Source organism: Chroicocephalus ridibundus, chromosome 12, assembly GCF_963924245.1.
Source record: "Chroicocephalus ridibundus chromosome 12, bChrRid1.1, whole genome shotgun sequence".
Taxonomy (NCBI): Eukaryota; Metazoa; Chordata; class Aves; order Charadriiformes; family Laridae; genus Chroicocephalus; species Chroicocephalus ridibundus.
The window spans coordinates 6575233-6595984 of record NC_086295.1 but is presented as its reverse complement, the minus strand read 5'-3'; the positions used below and the strand labels follow the sequence as shown (position 1 = coordinate 6595984).

At 46.5% G+C, this 20752-nt stretch overlaps 1 protein-coding gene across 1 annotated transcript in view; it reads right to left on the bottom strand.

Annotated features, from left to right (window-relative positions):
• The window catches only part of BMP7 (bone morphogenetic protein 7), a 47740-nt gene extending 29827 nt beyond the window's left edge, over positions 1-17913 (bottom strand). Inside the window, exon 1 of the mRNA XM_063350367.1 lies at positions 17132-17913. Within this exon, the coding sequence (XP_063206437.1) occupies positions 17132-17663 (532 nt within the window). The 5' untranslated portion in view covers positions 17664-17913. The remainder of the gene's footprint in view (positions 1-17131) is intronic.
• Positions 17914-20752: the final 2839 nt, after the last annotated feature.

Below are 20752 nucleotides of genomic sequence, written 5' to 3'. Positions count from 1 at the left end.
TCGGGGCGGGTGGGTTCATCTGCTGAAGCCCTGTCCTGGTGGTCTCGTCCCCATCTGCCCTTTGCAGAAGGGGCTGCTCTGAGCCAGGGCAGCGCCCAGCAGAAGGCAACCGGCACCCAGACGCTCGGCGCTCATGTACCCATTTTACAGTCGGGTAAAGGGAGGTGAAGGTGATAAGCTGTTTCTCGCACGGTAAATTCAGTGTGTGGCAGGGCAAAGTCCTGCCCTGTCTACGGGTGGAAAGCAGGACTAACGCATGCATTTCAGATGAGATGAAAAACAGGCTCCGTAAATCCTGATCCCCAAACTCAGGGGTTTAGAAACAGAGGGGCTCGAAATTCTTTAGTGCTCACTCTGCAAAGCGATCCCGGGGTAAGCATTTTTGCTTCGAAAGGGGGGGGAAAAAAGCCCTCTGGAGTTAATATTCTTCCTTTAGCCATCACTTCATTTTTTCAGCTTTCAGCATGAAGGTGGTGTTGCCAGCAAGACCACCTAGCCACAAACCCAGCAGGGAGCTTCCAAAATTCTTCTAAACACTGACTCCTTGTTATAAGTTGAAAAGTGGTAATAGCAACAGTGCGTATCACATCTGTGCCAGGCTTCGGGCCCGGGAAGGAGCACTCTCCCTATTGCTGAACACCACTTGGAAAGATCCTTTCAGTCCACACATGTATCAGCATTAGCCATTTCTTTGTCAACAAATCCCTTAATACGTACCCTTTCTATCATGTACAGATGTCCAAAAAATAATGGAATACTGTACTACAAGATTAAACACTTTAATGTCAGCATATGTGTTGCATGACTCTGAACAATGGTATCATTGTGCGTGTACAAACAGCGGGTTGAGGGAAGATGGGTTTAATTATCTCCGAAGCAGCAGCAAGTTCTTCCTGACTAAGTTGAACTTCAGCTAGCAAGGACCGCTCAGGGCAGAAACTGGTATTTCTCTAACAAAACGCCTGGGCCCTGTCTGATGTTCTTCCAGCGCTGGGGTTGGTGTCGCGCCCGCCTCGTGGAGGGTGTCGGAGAGCGATGCAGGGCCACCTGCTTCCTTGGGAGCCGCGGCCAAGGAATGCAGCAGGGGACGAGGATGCTGCGCGTCACCACATCCTCACGCCCCACGTGTCACCCAGGAGACCTTTAAGTTAAAATTCCTTAGGATGGTAGGTGCCAAAGGGGAAAGATAGTAATTGGGAGGGAAAGGACAGAGAAGCGTGCATGCTGCCTTCTGCGTTTGAGACATTTCCCTGCGGGGATTTCTTTGCAGGCGCTTTAAGGCAATGCTGGATGGTAAAACTATTTCTCCTTAAAGAACATCCATGAAATATCTGGGCAGGTTACACACAGGTAATCCATTTTCTTTTCCGAGTGTACCCTGATCAGTACCCGTTTACGCTGTGGTTTCTCTGCTGAAATCAGAGCCAGACTAGATGAAAGGTATCGTGAAAAATTTACACGTGGGACTGTTCTGTGAACACGAAACTCTCCTAATAGTAAACAGACCGATTGTGGTGCGAATCCTGATGCAGAGTTTGCAGCGTCTGTACGTGTATCTGGGGAAAGCAAAGTTAAATAAGCAGAGAAGAGTTGTGTTTCTTCAGAATACCTTATTCACAGCCTTAGCATGTGAAACGCGGCAGCACATAGTGCTGCGATCCATCTGCAGCTGCTGTAACGCACTCAGGATTGCTGCGGGATTTGGGGGGTGTGAGGGAATGGACAAAAGGGGAGGTGACAGGGAAAAGACATAAACAGGAGTGAAGTTATTCCCTTAGACACAGTCTCTCCATTTCTAATTTCATCTTCCAGAAATCCAGTACAAGGAATTCTCCTGTAGGGCCTCCCTCATCAGCCTCTCAAATCTCATTTCTCTTCCCCCCTGGACTGGGAAGGGGGGACCCAGGACAGTCTTGCCCTGGGGATTTGCCCCCAGCAGCTCTCCCTTTAACCAGCACCTTGGGGTGGCATTTTTCCAGAGGAGAGGCAAGCTGGGGACTGTGGTGATGCTGCAAAACGTGGCTCCTCCTGTGTCCTCCCAACTGCCCAGCGTTGCGGCCATCACAAAACGTCGCAAGCTCTCATGTAGTCATGGGGTCAACCGAGGCTGGTATTTACCATCGAGAGACCACACCACCGACAGATGGGGGCTGTTGCGCCTCGCTGTATCTGAACGATGGGGCTGCATGTGGCCACCAGCTCGGAGCAGGGGACTCCCGTGGTCCCTGCAGGGCTCGGGGGCTGCGCAGGGCAGACCGCAAGGCTCCCTGCCCACCAAAGGCAATCTTCGCTCTTCTCCACACCCTCCTCTAGGAATGTCCCTGTAGTCAACCTGAGCAGTGAGCAGAATGACAGGCAGAAGCTCATCGTTGCTCCTGCTTTCTTTTCTCTGCCTGCACCGTGATGCATGGCATGGAATAACGTGGCCTAAGAGCAGAGGCGCGCTGCTGCCTAATCCATCCCCTAAACCCTCTGGACGCAGCTGTGGGAGGTATGCGAAGATACAGGAATACGTTTTTCTTTTCCCTCTTTGAACGGAGACGATGGCTACGTTACACTGCGCTCTCTCTATTTTTGTCCCGGCACCGTGAAATCCGGGAGCTGTATCTGCTGAGGCCAGCTTCACGGGGAAGCTGTGCCAGCGTTAGGTGTGAACACCAAGTCGCACATTTTGCCGGTGCATCCAAGGGTCAAGGAGATAGTGGCTGCCTGGGGAGGAGGGGAAGGAATCACGGGTGAGGGTCGGGACGGTGGAGGCCGAGGTGGCAGCCACAGCGCAGAAAAGAGTAGTACTGGTGTAGAGGAGAAAGCAGGGTGATGGGTGTCTCAAGGGGGAGGGGGCTGCGGGCCACAAAGAGGGAGAAAAATTAATGACAATATGGTTCATTGAGAAAAATAATCGCCCAGTCCAACCAGCAGACGAATGGGGCCCAAGGTGTTTCCTGCAACCTGCTCCGAGGCTGGGGGCCTCTCAAAAAAACACTGATGCAAAAACCAGCAAAAGCCGGCCCTGTCTGCTCGTACACACAGCGCTGAGCAAACGGGAACAAATCCCCAGGCCCAGGGAAGCAGAGAGAAGTGCCTGAACAGATCTGGTCAGAAATAATGTGTATGCAGCCAGGGAAGGTAAGAGGCAGCGCGAGAGACTACCACAGGGAAACCTAAAATGGGTTACACGGGATGAAATGCAAAATTGGTAACAAAAAGATCCAGGTCATTCTTGAAAGCTTCCAAGTGTGAAACAGTTCTTCAGCGTGGCCCAAATTTCATTGCAGGGGGAAGACAGGAAAGTTTCCCTGACATGTTTTTAGCCAGCTGTAAGCTAACATCCCGTAAAGGGAGACGGCCCGCTAGTGAGGGGTGGTCTGGAAGGGTGCTCATCCTCGGAGGGTGCAATCCAGCACTGCCGGCTTCCCCGCTCCTCCCAGGGCGTCTGCTCGTACCCCCATCTCTGCCCACGGGAAGGGCTCAGCATCTCTGCGGGAGGCTGGGAACCTGCAGCACAGGCACCTCCATCTGCAGGAAGGCGCGTGCAAAGAAAAAACAAATCGTCATATAGTCACTCTTCGACGCAATGATTTGATCGCGCAGAGATGCGACAGCAACAAATTATGCCCTTGCATTCCAGTAACCACGCCGGGGCAATCTCAGAAGGCTTCAAATGTGTTAGATAAATTAGATACTGTTCATAATAAATAGTTTGAGTCAGTAATTTGGGGAAGGTCACTGCCCAAGCATCTCTGATGCGTTTATACAGACAGAAATGGCTGAACGTACCGGTAATGCCCTGGAGAGCGTGTTCATCCCCCGCGTGCAAGGCCAGACTCCTCTGCCCTCCACCGGGCCCGGCAGAGAGGATATTGCCTACCAACTTAGTTTCAATTTTTTCCAATCCTTGCTTCCAGAGCATGAAGAACTTTCATAAAGTTGTGCTCATAAACTGATGCTTTTCAAGCTTATATGCTGCTAATTATCTTCCACTACATGATTTTTTCAAGTTGCCTTCTGTTCCTTATTACTATTGGTGTATTATTATATAGCATAAAGTTACTTAATACCGCAAAAGATTCAACAACATTTGCAAAACTGATACAGAAAGAAGGACTGGGTTCTGGACTGGTACAGCTGGTTTAAGGTATTTTAGAAGTAAATGAAATCAAATGAGAATTTATAATCCTTCCTGAGGTCTGGATTCCATCAGACTAAACTCATTAGGCATTAAGGTGCAGGTGCAGCTAAATAAAGGATTGTTCTGCTTTCCTTAATACCATAGATTCACATCTTGAGTTCAAAATAAGAGTCTTTTAAAAGCACATGTATATAGTGTGCATCTACTGGCAGCACTTGAAAGAGAAAGTTCAGCTGATGGAATCTTCAAATGCCTCATTTTTGTCAAAGGAATGTGCCCGTTTCTGCACGGCCGTGCTAAGGGACGCGAGCGGAGAAGTGGCTGCACACTGGCCTCTGAAGGCTTTTTCATTTCATTGGCGTTTGACTTCCTTTCATCTGCCCAAATAAACAGCATAAATCTAATTAATCCCTCTTTAATATTGTATTGCCACAACAATACCAGCATCCCCCCAAATATTCCAGAGTGTGGGTCTACACCTGCGCAGCCTCTCGGGGAAGGACACGGCGGGAGTCGCGGGGAATCCAGCCTTTTTTGTGGTTTACTGTGATAAACGGAAATAATTCAAGAACCAGTTTTCCAGGTTTGAAACCATATGACTTGCTGGATTTCTCAGCTGAAATCCCAGATTCTGGTTTTGTTGAGAAGGCAGTTTGTGGGATATTACAAAATCACCAGCCGGTATCAGACATGCGGCCATCAGATAAGAATCTTGGCCTTTGATTGTAATCAGCAAAATTTCGACTTGGAATGTATACACGTCGCGCTGCGCCACGAGGCCGCGATCGGCTGGACCTTTTGAGCTTCTCTATGCAATAACAAACATCTGCGCCTTCCTCAGTCAGGCAAGTGCCGGAGATTAGGGGGCAACAAACTATTCAGGGGAAAGGTCCGTCTGCCCGGGAGGGGAAATCCCTGCAGGGGCAGAGCTCGTCTTGCACCCTCGCTGCAGAGGTGTTCTGTACGTGGGAGGTCCAGTGACGTTAATACAGTTTGTAAGCCAGGATTATTAGATAGAAATGCAGCGTTTGGAGGGATGGGAGGAAACATTTTGGAAAATAACGATTTAGAGACTTCAATTATTACTTAAAAAGATACTCCGGAGTGCCCTTCCGCATGAAAGTGGGACTTTGTGACCTACTTCACATTTTTCTTTGAGATCGTCGTGTTTTCCTCCGTGCTGCCAAGGTAGCCGAGATCAGGTGGGGCACTGAGCGCCGCCTCCCGGGGCTGGGACAGGGGAACTGGAGCGGGAGGTCATCGCTCCGCGCGGCCCTCGCTGCCAACCGCCGCGCGGCCACTCGCTCTCCTTTTGCCTGGGATGAGCCTCGGAGCTTGTGCAAACAGTCTTTTTGCTTTCTAGGAAGTTTTACTGCGCAACGCATTTATTTTTCTGGAGAAACAGGCAGGGGACTCTATTCTTTTAATAATTTGGTATATGGGCCTGAGAACTATGAATATTAAGGCTCTGTAAACTGATGACAGCCACGTATATTTCTGTTGGAAGGTGTAAAATGCTAGTGTCTGACAGTGACGGCAAGTCTACATGAAGTGTCCTCAGGAAGACATAGATATATAGAGAGAGAGTGTGTGCGTGTTTCTATCCCCTTTACACTTTAAATGTTGGTGGCCAACGCCCCAGGCGTAACAGCATCTGAAGGTTAGGAGAAGATTTATTTTCAGTTTAATTCCCACCCACGATCCCTATTATACAAGAGGAATTATTACTTTTTTTTTCTTTTGGTAGAAGATAAGCCCATCGGTGACATCAGCAGCACCTAGCCCTGCATACCACGCCGCCAACCGCAGGGCTGGATTCCTGACGCTGAGCCTCTCGCTAGGGTTGGGCCATCCCGGCCTCCTGAGTCAGCCCCTAACAACGGCATTTTCTGTTTTGTTTTGGTTTTCGTGTCTTCGAACGCAATTTTGCAACCGCAGTTCGGGGGTAAAAGATCAGCTGCTGTAATATACACCCATGTCCTCACACGGGCTTGGTACGGACGAAGGGAACGCGGTTCACGTCCTGCTACCTGCCACCATTAAAAATAGCACAGAAATGAGAGTATGGCCCTGATGAAAGTGTCTCAAGGAGCAGGGACACGAATCATTCTTCCCCAGCTCGGTCTCGTGCCTACCAGTCACTGCTCTCTTGCTGGACCACAGCTGCCCATACGGGGAGGGAAGACTTTGAGCGCATCAGACACACCGACTTGCATCTTTCCCCTGCTCCGTAATGTTGCCAGTGAAAACAGCTCCCACCTCCCAGTTGTAGACAAACGAGCAAAATGACATTTAATGTTTTCTCAAAAAATATTTGGGGTTTGCTTGAACATGTTCCTGCATCATTCTGGATTCTCTCATGTATTTCTGTATTCCCCGTGTCAGGTTTTAATGTAGCGTAACGGTCAGATTTCTGTGGATATGGCGTCTAATATTCTTGTAATTTGATTATAATGCGTGCCGCTGAGCTGCAGGAACTATTGTAGTCAGCGGTCGAAGTTGTGTTCCCACCAATGAGAGGAGTTTTACACCACACGTCGGATTTGCTTCTCCTTTTCACCTGTCTCGGAAGACAAATGATTCATCACACAGTGCTGAAATATCTTCATCTTCTCGTTGGGGCCAAGATTTAAAAGAGTGGTTACTCAAAGGCTTCTTTGTGAGTGGAAGAGAAAGATCTGTGCTGAGTGATTCTTTTTCAGCTCTTCTCCTCTGCAGTTTATTACAAGTATATTTGTGTAATTAGGGGGCCCAGTAGTAATGTTGTTAAAATACAAGCGGGCGCATTTATTGTTTCCTCCAAAAGGAAACAACCAATCTCCAGCAGTTCTGGTTTTTCCCTGTCTCAACTGACCATTTACTGCTTTATGTAGCTAGCAGATTGTGAGGCTAAAGTTACTTCTTTGTTTTTTCCTATTTCTTTTTGTTAAAAAGAAGAAAAAAAAAAATTCCCCTCTTAACAAATGCTGGATTTTTTAAGGATATGGTCAGAAAGGGGAACTTAAACTCAGCACGATGTTTACAGCGCCACACAAGCTTCAGCAAAAGTGATGTGCAGGACTCACTATTAACATCTAAAAAGTCCCTGTGGGATTATAATTGCTGCACGGTAATAAATAAAAGTAGCAAGATTAAAATGTTCAGAATATTTTTAGTGATAGAAGCAATTAAGTTTGAACCTTGAAAACGAGGGGAGGAGCAGCTTGCGAGCATCGAGCATGGGGGTAGAACAGATACGATTAGGAATTGATTCCCGATAATGGGGAATGATTGTTATTCGGGGCGTTACGGATGCTTGGCTGGTGTACGGAAGTTGTTAAAATACTGATACAGAAGTATCTGAACACTACTACAGCCAGAATTCTGGTAAGCACCAGAATTCAGAATTTCTAAATCAGAGTCGTTTTTAATCTTCCATTTAAATGATAAACCTGAACTTGCTTCCCCTCGGGGTGCCGAAGGACTCATTAAAGTCAATGGGCGTTTCGGGTACGTGAAATACTGCCAGCCCCGTTCCTCAGCCTCACGCAGTAAGAGACGTCTCTCTCCACCGGAATTATAACTCCCAACTACTGATGCTGTATTATTTTATGAGCATTTTTTAGTAGTTCTCCCAGGGTTCTTCTGGTCTCTTTTAAAAAACTTTTACTGCCACTGTGCTGCGGGAAGAACAATTGGCAACATCAGAGGACCGAGGCAGCCCCTCCGGTGCCAACGCAACCAGGTGACTGAAGGCAGGATTTGGCCCAGTGGCTCCAGTAACAGAGCCAAAGCTCGAACTGATTTGATTTACAGCCCTCCCCTCCCCAAATTTGGTACAGACGCGGTGGCAGCTCCTCAGATGGTGTCGGTGGTGGTGACTTCGGGGCTGGGGTGGCCTGGTGCCGGGCTGCTCCAGCTGAGGACACAGCCCGGGGACATGAGTGGAGGTGTCGCCCGGACCAACATCGCGCGGGGAGGCTGCAGCCTAGCGAGAGGAAACGTTGTGCTCGTTTGAGAGGCGGTTGTGCTCAGCACACAAAACTTTAAAAAACGATGCGCTGCGAGATTATCGGCCTGATCCACACAATGCTGCTCCCTCCCCGTAAAGAGCCTGAGGCAGCACTTGCTCGTTTTAATTATTATTTAGAGGGAAGCGGTGCCTTCCCTCGCCCCCTCCCTTTTTTTTTTTAAAAAAGGAAGGTAGCTTTTAAGAGCTTGCCATGAAGATCTAAGTTAAAGGATTTTCTCTACTACAAAGCCCGCATAGTTTCCCAGGCCAGGTGGACCCGATAGCACTGACTGCATGCTGAAAAATCTCATCCCCACCCTTCAGGCACTTTAATTGTAAGCCTTTCCAGATACACTGGATAAACACTGTCAAAATGAACCTGAAAGGGTTGTTGTTGTTGGTTTAGCCCTTAAATAATTACGAGTTTGTCTGTCTAATTACAACATAATCTTGTTTAAACTTGGATGGCTATTTGCAGTATCTTTTAAATGAGGCGGAATCAGAACGAGTGAAAACCTGAAAATTTACAATTCTTCTCTTTTAAGGCAAGGAGAAAAGAATTTTTACTTCTGTAAAATTTAATTCAGCCTGACAACAAGGGAGTCTAAGTTGGAAGCTACTGCGGTGGGATAAAGATGATAAAGAATAGCGTGTGACTGCCGAGATGCAACAGAAACTTAATACTCTACGGATAAAATTTTTCAAACAGTTTAGAAATAGTTTAAGGTAATTTACGGGAAGACTTGAGTGACAAAGCACATTACTTGAAGTGCCTTTCCTTCACTAGGCACTTTCTAAATTCTTTCTCTTTCATTTCTTTACTCTCAGGAGACTTTTAAATCCAGTGAACCAAAACACCACTTTGTTTGTTGGTATAGCGCAGGGCTGGCACAGATGGCAGACACTGCACCTGTTCCAATAAAAGGGGAAAATTGAGAGATAAACCATAGCGCTCATTAAGAGGAATCTACTGAAACACGAACAATTTGTATTTTGAATATCCGCCAGGAATAAAAGGAGAAATACATAAACAGACCTTGTTTTCACCATCATCAGCTTAAAATAAATTTCTTTGAAGGGAATTTCACATTTGTTGCATGTACAAAGACAGTACATACCACTAAAGAAACTATGCTTATGCTTGAATTTCTTTAAGAAAACAAATGATTTTATCTAGCTACTCCTTTGAAAGAAAAAAATCTGTTGGCAGTTTTAATCGAATCAGTTAATCCCCCTATTCCTTAGTTGTGGCAGCTTTTTCTTCTTTTACATTTTCTCCTGCTGAGTAATAACACATTCTTACAATCTATTTCATAATGACCAGAGAACAGCAAGATAAACAAAAGTCCTTCTGCTCATCCATTAATAAAGAACTAAAATTGTAGGAGGTAGAGCAAACCATAACACTGTTTGGACAGTTAGCAATAAAATTCACTGCAAAATAGGTTTTTCTAGGCAGAAGGAATATGCTGTGCAACATCCGATCGGTTATCAAAAAATCTTAAATGAGAAGAAACATAAAGTAACAGCCACTCAAAGGATAAATTTCTTCCAACGTTCGCCTTGATCATCAGTGGCTGTGCTGTTCAACATCCCACTCTTTCTCTCACACATACACACACAAGCATTAAATACAACATGTCATGAAAATTCCTAAGTATCACTGAATGTTGGCAGCCCTGCACTGTAAAGTCATTTATATAAAACTGTGGTTGGCAGCTCTCACTCTTCCATGGGAACAAATTAACATTGGCATTCCAAACACAGGAAAGTAAGGAAATTAGAAACACAGTTTATATTTGGCCAGTGCTTTGAAATACTGTACCATGCTACTGATGTCAATTAATGAAAAGCAGAATTTTGCGGAGAGGGTCTGGTTTTGAAACACATTAACACACGTTAAACATGTTTGCACAGGAACTGGATTGTAAGCATCTTGGTTCCAAAACAATAAAGCAATTACGCTAAAACTTGTAGGCTCAAAGTTGCCATTAATTCAGTCCACTCGATCTGGATCGCTACGGGATTTCCACTGACTCCAAGACGTCGTCGACACAAACGTTTAAAAGAAATGGCGAGGCAGGGTATTGTGGGGCTCGCACATAGGAGCTCGCACCCGAGATCCTCTTATGTTACCTGCTGTAAATCAGGTAAATTTATGTATAAAGAATGGAACTGCACAACGTACACCCAAATAAAGGGGGTCTCGGCAAACTTTGTAGTGTTCCTCAACAAAATGAGGATTTCCGAAAGAGACATCTCAATTAGAAACGGTTCAAACTTTGCTACCTGCAACCTTTTTCTTAGCGAAGATGTTTACCCACAAAATCTTAAACACTTCTGGTTTTCACATGTACACCAAAAAAATCTAGATGGCAGTTTATCTCCTGGCACAACTCCACTGACTTCAATGGAATTACTCCAGCACGGAATTTGGCCCTGCAGTCTTTACAACACGCTGTTTATTTGCACTGTGATTCAGATATTTTGATACCAGGAATCTTTCAGCACTGAAGTTTCTCCATATGAAATATGTCTTGGATTAAGAAATATCAGTTTCACATTTTTGTCAAACATTATTTGTTAAATTCTGTTTGTTGCAAAGATGGGAATTCAGCTGTAGTTCAACAACATGGATTGGGCTAATAATGATAAGCAGTGACTAATAGGAGCTAGTTCGTGTTTTGATTGTTTGCAGCAAAGGAAGCCTCCCTCAAAAACAATTTCAAGATTAGGAGAGAAAACCGTTTGAAGCTCTAGCAGAAACTACTGCCTGCTCATTATTTCAACACGGGGGCATTTCGTTGGCCCAATTCTGTTCTCAACTGTGCTAGTGTAAATCAAGAGGGAGTTTATGGGAATTACTTTGGACGTAGAGTTGTATAAATGAGAGCAGAGGGCCAGCTTCAGTAGAAATTTGACAATTTACACCAATGAAGACCTAGCCAAGAATTTTCTCTTGGGTTTCCATTTTCCAAACATATGCATGTGCAGAAATTTATCCATGTGATTAGCCCTCGTGAGCAGTCCCAGTTACTTCAAACAGGTGTAGAATGAAAATCTTCATCCTGAAACTAATTTAGAGAGCTCTGTCCTTCCTTTAGAAGCTCCTTCCCTTTAGAGAAGTATTATATACATATAATAGCATATTTTATTTGTATATGTATGTATATACAATGTATATATACGTGTAGTTACTTCACATGAGTATTTTGATGCGGGCCCCAGAGAGGAGGGCTGTACCACTGGAAAGGGCTTAAAATATCGTGTCTCTTAATGCTGTGTATCAACAGGTAGTCTCGATATTTATCTGCCACGCTATCAAGATTTGCTTACTTGTGTTCTTGCTCAGATGGCTTCATCCATCGTTGCAACTTCTCACTGGTATTCATCCAGTTAGAACAATTTAGAGGCATAAAACTAAATGTGTTATCATTTTAACCACAAATTAACAGTTTCCATATAAATATTAGCATTTCCTCACTTGGTTCAAGGATAGAAGCCATAATGGCACTAACAGTATATTTGATTTAAACTAATTAAAAACAGAGGCTCTTGCAATTTAATATATTGATTTTACCAGTGGGACTTAAATCTTTTATAATAAGTGTACACAGCTGCACCACTCACCCACCGCCACTTTTAAACCTAATCCCCGCATTCCTCCTGACAATAACATGACAGGATCCACACATCCCAGTATTAGCCTTAACCCCGGTGACACTGCCAGAATGTATTAAACTAAAACATCGCAGTGTCCTATTTAAAAGGAGCCTGTCAACAGCTCTGACTGGGCTTTAATAGTTATAATCTTTTTTTTTTAATTAATGTTTCCAACCACTTGTGTAACCTTCTTTCACATGTCTCTCCCCCCGCATCCGAAAATGTGTTTTGAGCTTATTTACAGGCGAAAACGTAACGCCTGGTTTCACGCTGCCTGCCCAGGGGCCATTAAACCTCCTTTGCCAAAGGAGCGCTGCGGGGGGGATGCACACAAACGCACACGCGCACACACGGAGCGCGCGCACACTCGGGTGGGAGCAGGTCCTGCACGCTTCACTTGTGCCCAACTCCCGTTACAAGCGTCACAAGATCTGGCCATCAGGGCTTGTCTCCTTCAAAGCTCTTGACAAGCCCTTGTGTTTTGGCTTTTAAACCCCGGTCACTGGAGAGGGCTTCACCTCCCTGGGACAGCCTGTGTGGGAACGCGGGACAGACCCTGCTTCTGGGATAAATCCGCCGCAGAAGCACGCAAGCACAGGGGGACAATTTCCACCTCCTTTTTCCCTTGCATGAGGACATCCGTCCTCAGCTGCTCCGTTCTCCGCTACCACCGCACCCGTATGGTGCATGTAAATAGTTCAGTTCTGCCATTTTGCACCTGAAAATTGGAAAATGAATTCATTCCTCTCTAGAATAGGTCTGTACATTCAAAGAACCGCCGCCGGTTACCTGCTGCGCGGTCAGTGTACTCCGTACCTTTAGCTTGCTGCAAGCTTTCTACCTTCACTGATCTTATACCACTGCGCGCTGCACATATCCATACTGTCCAAAACAATTCCAGGATGTACCTGTTCAGGCTTGAGAGGTTCTAACAGCCCTAGGTGGAGGAAGGGAAAAAAAAAAAAAAAAAAAAAAAAAAAAAAAGGAAAGAAAAAGCCGAGGGCTTGGCCTAATGTATGGACAAAGCATGTGATCATGACCAGGCATCCAGGGCTAACATTTAATCTGCTTTGTTTCAAGTGGGAAATATGTGAAGATCAAATAAGTTCAAATCCAGGTCAAATATCCTTGAAAATCTTTGATTTATATAAGCAGGAAAATGAGGTTTAAAAGAAGTGATTATGAAAGGGTTACTAAAAACACAGCTGTACGCGTACTCTTATATCTGAGGCTCTCCAAAGAAAAACTGTGTGACATCTATATTAACCTTTGGCTGTACACCAATGAAGGCCTGTAGTGAGCTGGAATGCAAGGCAGCCCCTTCCAAATTTTAACACAAGCCAGGTTACAGCTGCAAATGCCTGCAGCCCGTGCTCACTTTATAAAGTATTCCCCGAAGGAAATTTTTTAACTGTTATAGAATCTTTTTCTAATACCCTACAGTGTTAAAGCCTGTTATTAAAGGGCAAAGAGATGGTTCTCCATGCCAAACACTTGTCAACAAAAAGGATAGCCAGATGGTATGAAATAAAAGGAAACTTGGGGGCTCTTCAGCTTCTTGATTTACATTAACAAAAGCCACTTTCATGTGCTCCTTCCAAGAATGACTAATTCCCCCCCCCCTTATTTTTTGCCAGGATTAAACAACGTTGTGCATTTTATAATCAACCGCGAGACAAATTAACAAACTGCGTTATCACTTGTGCCGACTCTTTTAAAAAAATATTCTAAGGAAGTCTGTTTACCAAGGCAAGATTACCCACATAAGGACAACTCAATTATTTTTAGTAGAGAGGGTCTAAGTAATCTAGAGGATGTTTACTCCTTAGTTGCTGTTTATAAACTTGAAATTAAGCTTGTGCAAAAAATGCTTTGCATTTTTTCAGTTCCTAAAATGGATCAGTTTGTAAACTGTACTTGGACAGGATCCTAAATGAAATTCCAAATACTGAAATTATAGTAATAAATTTTATAAAATTAGCCAGTAATTAACTGGCTAACTTAGTCAGACCACTGTGGCTAAATTCTCTTTTAATTTACATGTAACTTCATTCTTGACACAAATCCATTCCCCATCCATCTTAGCACAGGTGTAAGCTACGGCAAAATGTAGCCTGTGAATTAACTGGTTATAAATCTAAATCTAATTAATTGTCAAGATTTTACAGTAACATTACATGCATAGTACAAAGCTCCCTGCAACACAACCCTGAGAAGGAGCACCTGTATTCTGGTTCCTCCCTACCAGTACCCGGTATAAATTCTCTGGAATAAATATGCACAGTATCTCCATAGAAATCAATGGGGGGGGGGGGTGTTGTTGGTTTTTTTTTTCCTGTGTAGCCCAGTAAATCTTGCAATGTAAATCTTTATTTCTCCTTTTAATATTTTTTCCTCTAAAGTTGGACAACTAGATAGACGAAGAATCTGAATAAAGCAAAAACCAAAAAAGTGGTTTCGTAGATTGGCGTGTGGAAGCCTGGAATAACATGTTTTATTTATTGAAATTTAAAAGCATTATTTCTTTGCTCACTTTTACTTCCTCCATCCTAAGATGAAACTTATTATGCTGTGACACTTCCTCATTGTGATGGCTCTCGTATAGTAATAACAGCCTACCTGTGAAACGCAATGCTCACAGAGTAGCTCTTACAAAACTAGGACACAGTTTACTACAGTCTGCATCTAGCAATTCAGCTCTGCTTTAAAAGGGAGCATTGTCGAAAGTCTCCCAAAAAAACATCAGTTCTACAACAGATCTTCTAATTTTCCCTGAACGTCATAGAAAACTGTACATATCGAAGCAGGTGGTGTATTTGACTATATACGGGAGCGAGTGGCTGGTCTAATTCATTAAAACGTCCATAAACAAGCCTGTCTTTGTCCTATAAAGATGAAAGAACCAACGACTATAAAGGGATGAAAGGTGTGCACAGTGATGAAGAAAGCTATTCTAGATCTATGTCCTTTTTAAACTCGTCCTGGCATGCACTGTTGACAAGGGAACAAAACAGTACAGATAAACCTCCAAAATGTGGCTTGCTGGTAATAATTCCACCTGTCCTTCTTAAAAGTATGGGATTTTGCCTGCGCTCTTAGGCACTGGCCATGCTGACAGCAATTAAAGTGACAACAAAGCGTTTTGCAGAAAGAACACTTTTGGATTTCTAAGCCGACTACAAAAGTCAGCAGGTCGAAATGAATGAATATATCCACGACCGGCATCACATCGCATCGGGATGTCGATTATTGATTACGTGCAGTTGGTACAGGTAAAACCTGCTCTATGAGAAGTTCTCACTTAGACACAGACATAGACAAAATGTAATTTTTATTTCACAGTCTGGGGATTGATCCCACTCATTTGTATTCAACGTAATCGTGAACCTGAACATTAATTCCTTTTATGTAAAATTTCCATGGGCTGCAGAGGAAGCACAGGACGGGAGCGCTGCAGTTTCACTGATGAAAGTTACGCAGTAAATAACTACACGGGAGGAGCAGAGCTGCTTCCCCAGAGCTAAGCTCCCTTCCATTAGGTACTTACATGTTTCATAAAGCTTCTCTCCTCTCTACCGCAATGGCAACAGAAGTGTGAATTTAGCTATTGTTATTTCAACATCCTTTGTCTTCTGCTGGGGACTCTCCCTGCGCTCTGGCTGTACACAGTGTAGGACCCAAGGACCACAGAGAACAATGTTAGCGAGATCCCTCTTATCTCTAAAGTCAAATATTTGACCGCCATTGGTACTTCTGGCTGCTCAAATATTTGATTTTAAATGTATCATTGCTGATCGGCTTAAGTATCTAGCAGCAATTAGACAACCATGTGTAATACCAAATGGAAAGCACCAGCGCGCTCCGAGCGCGCAGCCCCCGGGCCAGATGTAATTCCGAGCTTCCCACTGTGAAGCTTATGGTAGTTAATAAGGAGGTGCAGCTCATGCAAACTGGAGATCTCCCACAGCGTCCCGCGCCTCCCTACCATGCAAGAATTGTCCCAGGATGGCTACCGTGTCTAATAATTATTAACGTGTGTCACAGAACCTTTACAGCTACTGATCTTTTTCAGTTAGTTAAAGCGTTGGGATTAGAGAGGTGGTGATTTAGGTGGTGATTTAATCTCTGTTGCCTCTGAAGTTCCAGACAGTGGAAGTGTCCAGAAGAGTGACATCCATAAAGGCGTTACTGGATTTACTGGCGATGGGGGTGTCTGTAATCCCTAGCGGGCTACGTGACAGAGATGGGCTCCTCCTGCTCTTTGCGTGTCCCTTTGTTTGGGACAAAGTTTGAGTTGATCTTGGTTTGGAAATACTACTCAGACCGTGTCTTGAACTTGCCGGCCCCCAATCGGTACGTGTGGTGGCTTTGGAGCTGCACATGACAAGGTCTAAAAATGGACAGAGTGACCCAGGGTCTGTAATTATATATTTAAAATAGAATGCTCATCCCAACAATGTTTTACTCAAATCCGTCCAAGTCGGTCCACACGGGTGTGCAATCTACAGCAAGCAAATAGAAATCAGATTGGGCTGTGGCATCCAATTAGAGAGGCCTAGCGAGCCGCATACAAAGCATGCCAACTTTCATATCATTTGCATAAACCCATCCACATGTGCTTGTGAAAAGAGGCGAGTTAGCTGCATAAACCAGGGTCAACGCAAAAAGCTGCAGGAGTAAATAAGGATTTACTGTGGAATCCCTCTTGAGCCATTAGGAAAACATGTGCGAGCCCCTTCAGCTGCAGGAGCGCGGCGCTGGGATGCCACAGGGAATTATCCGTCTAGGCAGCCCCGACGGCTCTGCATCCCGCAAGAGTGCCAGCCTGATGCTGGGAGCCGTGTCGGGACCCGTGGTCCTGCCTGGGTTTCGTGTCTTCCGTGGCAGTGCGGGATGCAGAACAGACCTGCTAATCGTCCTGTTCAGCTCCTACCTGCACATCCAATTTCTGAGGTGCGGCAAGTAACTATCAAAGGCAGAAGACGACAAAGAACTTGGTGTGTCGGTGTGCGGGGTGTTGCAGGGTGGAGTGCGGCCAGAGCTTGTGGCTGTCCAAGTGCTGTGTGACAGTCAGAGCCCTCTCCACGTTGCTGCCGTGTAATTACCGCCTCGCAAAGCAGCCGCCTTTCCAAGGGCCGCTACCTGCCTTTCCTCGCCCAAGTGGGCTGCCACCCATGATCGGACCCACTGCAGAAACAGCTCCCTACCAGGTGGCCACCTGCGCCACCAGTCCCTGCCCTCCCCTCGGTGGCCAGGGCCCTGCTCCAGCCTCCCCCCCCTCCAGCACGGCTCTCCCGCCCGGTCATCCCGGCTCCAGCCCCGGGGCCTCGCCGAGGGCAGGCACTCACCCAAGTTGACGAAGCTCATGACCATGTCAGCCTCGGTGAGGAAGTTGCTGTCCTGCAGGCTGGCCAGGGGTGGCCCCTGGGTGCTGAAGATGGGCTTGTAGGGGTAGGAGAAGCCCTCGCCCTCCTCAGCGGCGGCCCCCGCCGCCCCCTCCTCCACGGACATGGCATTGTAGAGGTCCAGCATGAACATGGGGGCCGAGTTGTGCTTGCCGTGGAGGTGGGGCCGCGGGCGGTGCGGCAGGCCGAGGATGGAGAGGATCTCCCGCTGCATCTCGCGGCGCTCGGGGCCGCGCAGCCGCCGGTGGATGAAGCTGGAGTGCACCTCGTTGTCCACCGTGAAGTCGGCCAGGACGCAGCGCAGCCAGAGGGCGGGGGCGGCGGCGCCCAGCACCAGGAGCCAGGAGGCGGGCTGCCCGCGCCCCGCCGCCGGCATCGCGGCGCGGCGGCGGCAGCAGCGCTGGCGGCGGCGGCTGCGGAGGGGCGGCGCGGGGGGCGCGGGGCTGCCCCGCCGCGGGACGCGCCCCACCGGCATGCGCGGGGGAGGGGGGCGCGGAGGGGACGGCGCGGCCCCCGCGCTCACCGGCGGCCCCCGCGGAGGCGCCGCAACCCGCTCATGGCCCGGCGGGGCGGGGGGGGGGGGGGGCTGCCGCCTTAGCGACCCCGGCCCATGGAGGGAGGAGCGGCGGCGGCGGCCCGAGGGGCTTCTCCCGGGAGCGGCGCGGTGTCTGCCCGCGTCCCGCACGCCGCGGCGGAGCCGTGTGCGCTGTGCGGCTCGGGCGAGAGGCAGCGGGAGGTTGTCTCTGGTGGGAGGAGCAGGCTGGAAAACCCAAGCGCTCTCGCTCGCCCGCTCCAAACCGCTTGGGAAGAGGGGAAGAAAAAAAAAAAAAAAAACCCTCTCTGTGTAACTGCCTCGAGGAGGAACATCCGATCAGGTTGCTTTGCAGGATGTTTGTGGAGGCTGCTGGCTTGGGGGAGAGGATGAGCCCGTCCCAAGTGCTTAAATTAACCTGCACGTAATTAAGGAGAAGACACCCCAGGAGGGAGGGTGGTTTATGTGTAAGGAAGGGGCCCGGACTCCCAGAGAGTTTATAGATGCAAGTGTATCGTCTGTCTGCACGAACATGCATACTCTTTTCTTCCCTACCGCCCTGTTTTTTAAAGAAGTACAGATGGGGAGAGACTGTCCGGGACAAAACCAACAGCACTGGATTATTTAAAATGTGATGCTTATATATCCACACATGTAGGCACGTATGTCTGTGTGCATAGAGCCCCAGGTCGTCACTTTTTCCAACTGGCAGCGAGGAGAGTTAATGGAGAAGCACAAAAAATCCAAGGGGGGAGTTGTCATACGACAGTTGTAAAACCAGCATCGTTTCCTTGGAGTGGAACCATCAACCTGTGCACACGGGTAGTTTACATCATTACATTATCCTGCTCTCTCGCCTTCCCCTTTTCCTCAGCTCTCTGGTCCACGCCTTTGTGGAATACTGGCTTGTGATGGACTGTCAGCTTTCTAAAGCAATTACTTTTTTTTTTTTTTTAAGCTCAGTGGGTGTTACATGTGCTGTAATGGAGCCCCAGTCCTTGTTAGTCCAGGTAGATGTCTACTGCAATAGTAAATAATAATAATCTCAGATAACAAATGCAGACTGCTGCTTCCCAAATCTTACTTGGAAAGCAAGGGGAAGGCAGGATGTAAGGGTTTATCTGGGTCACCGAATCCAGCCCGAGGTAACTTCAGAAACCGTGTATATACGCACTAAGTTTATGCTGACATTAAGATTCGTTCCTTAGGCAAAAGAGGAAGAAGAGGGGCAGGGGATAAAGGAGGTCAGTGGGGTTTTTTTGATAGGTTGTTCATCTGATGTTTTCAGACGAGCAATGTCCAGTAGTATCCAGCACCAGGTCCCGCATCTGTTCTGGAAACTAATATTCAGCACTTCTTTTAGCTCTTTATGTTTAAAATCCTTGTGTGAATGGCAGGTAACTAGTCAAAAAAGCCTCATGGGAAACCCATTGAGTGATTTGGTGTGTTTGTATGCATGCATGTGCACCTCTTAATAACAGGGAAACTGAGGCATGACACAGAAATGACTCAGAGCTATTGAAATAGTGGTGGAACCAGCATTGAACTTCTCCCTCACTCCTAACCCACGTTTAGGAATGGCTCAAGCTCTGGGAGGATGGGGGGGGGAAAGAGGTTGTGAAGCCACATCCACCTTAGGTAATATGAGAGCACTTGCTAAACTCACTGGTGGTAATGGGGGTGCTCAAATGCCACCCCTGTAACTGCCTTCCCGTTGCTCCCCACTAATAAAAACACCAACACCTAAGCAGTTGCATTTTGGATGCCCAGTTAAGATTAACTTCTCTAGCATCTTTTGTACTTCCTGAGGAGCAGCACTAACCTGCTCTTAGCCAGGCAGCTATTTGCCTAAACTTCTCTCTTGCAGAGGGTGTGGTTTCTATCTACATCAATTTAAGCTGATTTAAAGCCAGGTTCCTCCTGAGAAAGATGTTTTTTTTTCTCATCCCACCCCAGCCTGGACCTTCAGCTGTGCAACCCCACCCCTCTCCAAAGCTGGTGCTGACCTTTAACATCCACACACAGGTCAGGAAACCGATTCTGGTTTTAAAAGTAATCTTTTTTTAACCATTTATGTATTTGGTTTTGCTGAATTAATTTTCTGCTGGATCAGCTCCTTGTTCTGACTGACTACGTATTGTGCTGGAACTAGGGAGGCCACAGGAATGCACAGCTGGGGGCGAGGAGAGGGTGGCTGGGCTGGGCTGGGCTGCCTTAGGTTGGCTTAAACTGATGGTGGAAGGGCGGACAGATGATTCAGTATCCCTCTGCTCTCCCTTTCGGCTGCAGATAGCTTGATTTCCCTTTCTTTTTTGTTCCTTGTGGGCAGTTAATTTTTCCCCAGTTTCGAGTGTTGTCTTTTCATCAAGCAGCAGTAGGGCAAGGAGACTCGCCTGTGTCATGGACAGTGAGATTAAGAAATCTGTAAGGATGGAACAGCAGACTGGAGAGCAGGTGTCTCTGCTGCCTCAGTTACTTACACCTGAATTGCTTGTAGCTCACATTTAAAAACTGACTAAATTTCAGGTCAGTGTCATGCTTCAGAATGATATCACTCTTTGAGAGAAAGAAAAGAAAAAGATAGTTTGGGGGGTTTGGATCCTGGCTCCTTAACACCTCAGGTAACGACTGTTGAAGCTGTATGTGTCACTGAGGAAACCGCGGAGAAATAAAAGTAAACCTTGAAACCCCTTGATTTGACAAATTTATTGAAAAAGTGATGTTTGAATCTATTTCCTTGTTATTTTATCTGTTTAAGTGGCCTGGGTTTGGCCACATTTAGATACCTCCTGATTTAATGTGGGATATGCTCTTTAAAGAGCGGGCAATGCTGCAACTCTGTCCGTTGCTTTCATAGGAATAGTTGTGAGAGTTTGATCTTTTATAGCAGTGTTTTCTATGATCCCGTGGCACAAGGTACAGCATTACATAAATGGAAGATAGTTTGCAATGGGGGTACTGCTTGCATGTATTCTTAAAACAGCATAACAAAAACACTCTAGAAGTGTGCGATGAGAAAGGGAATCTGTTAA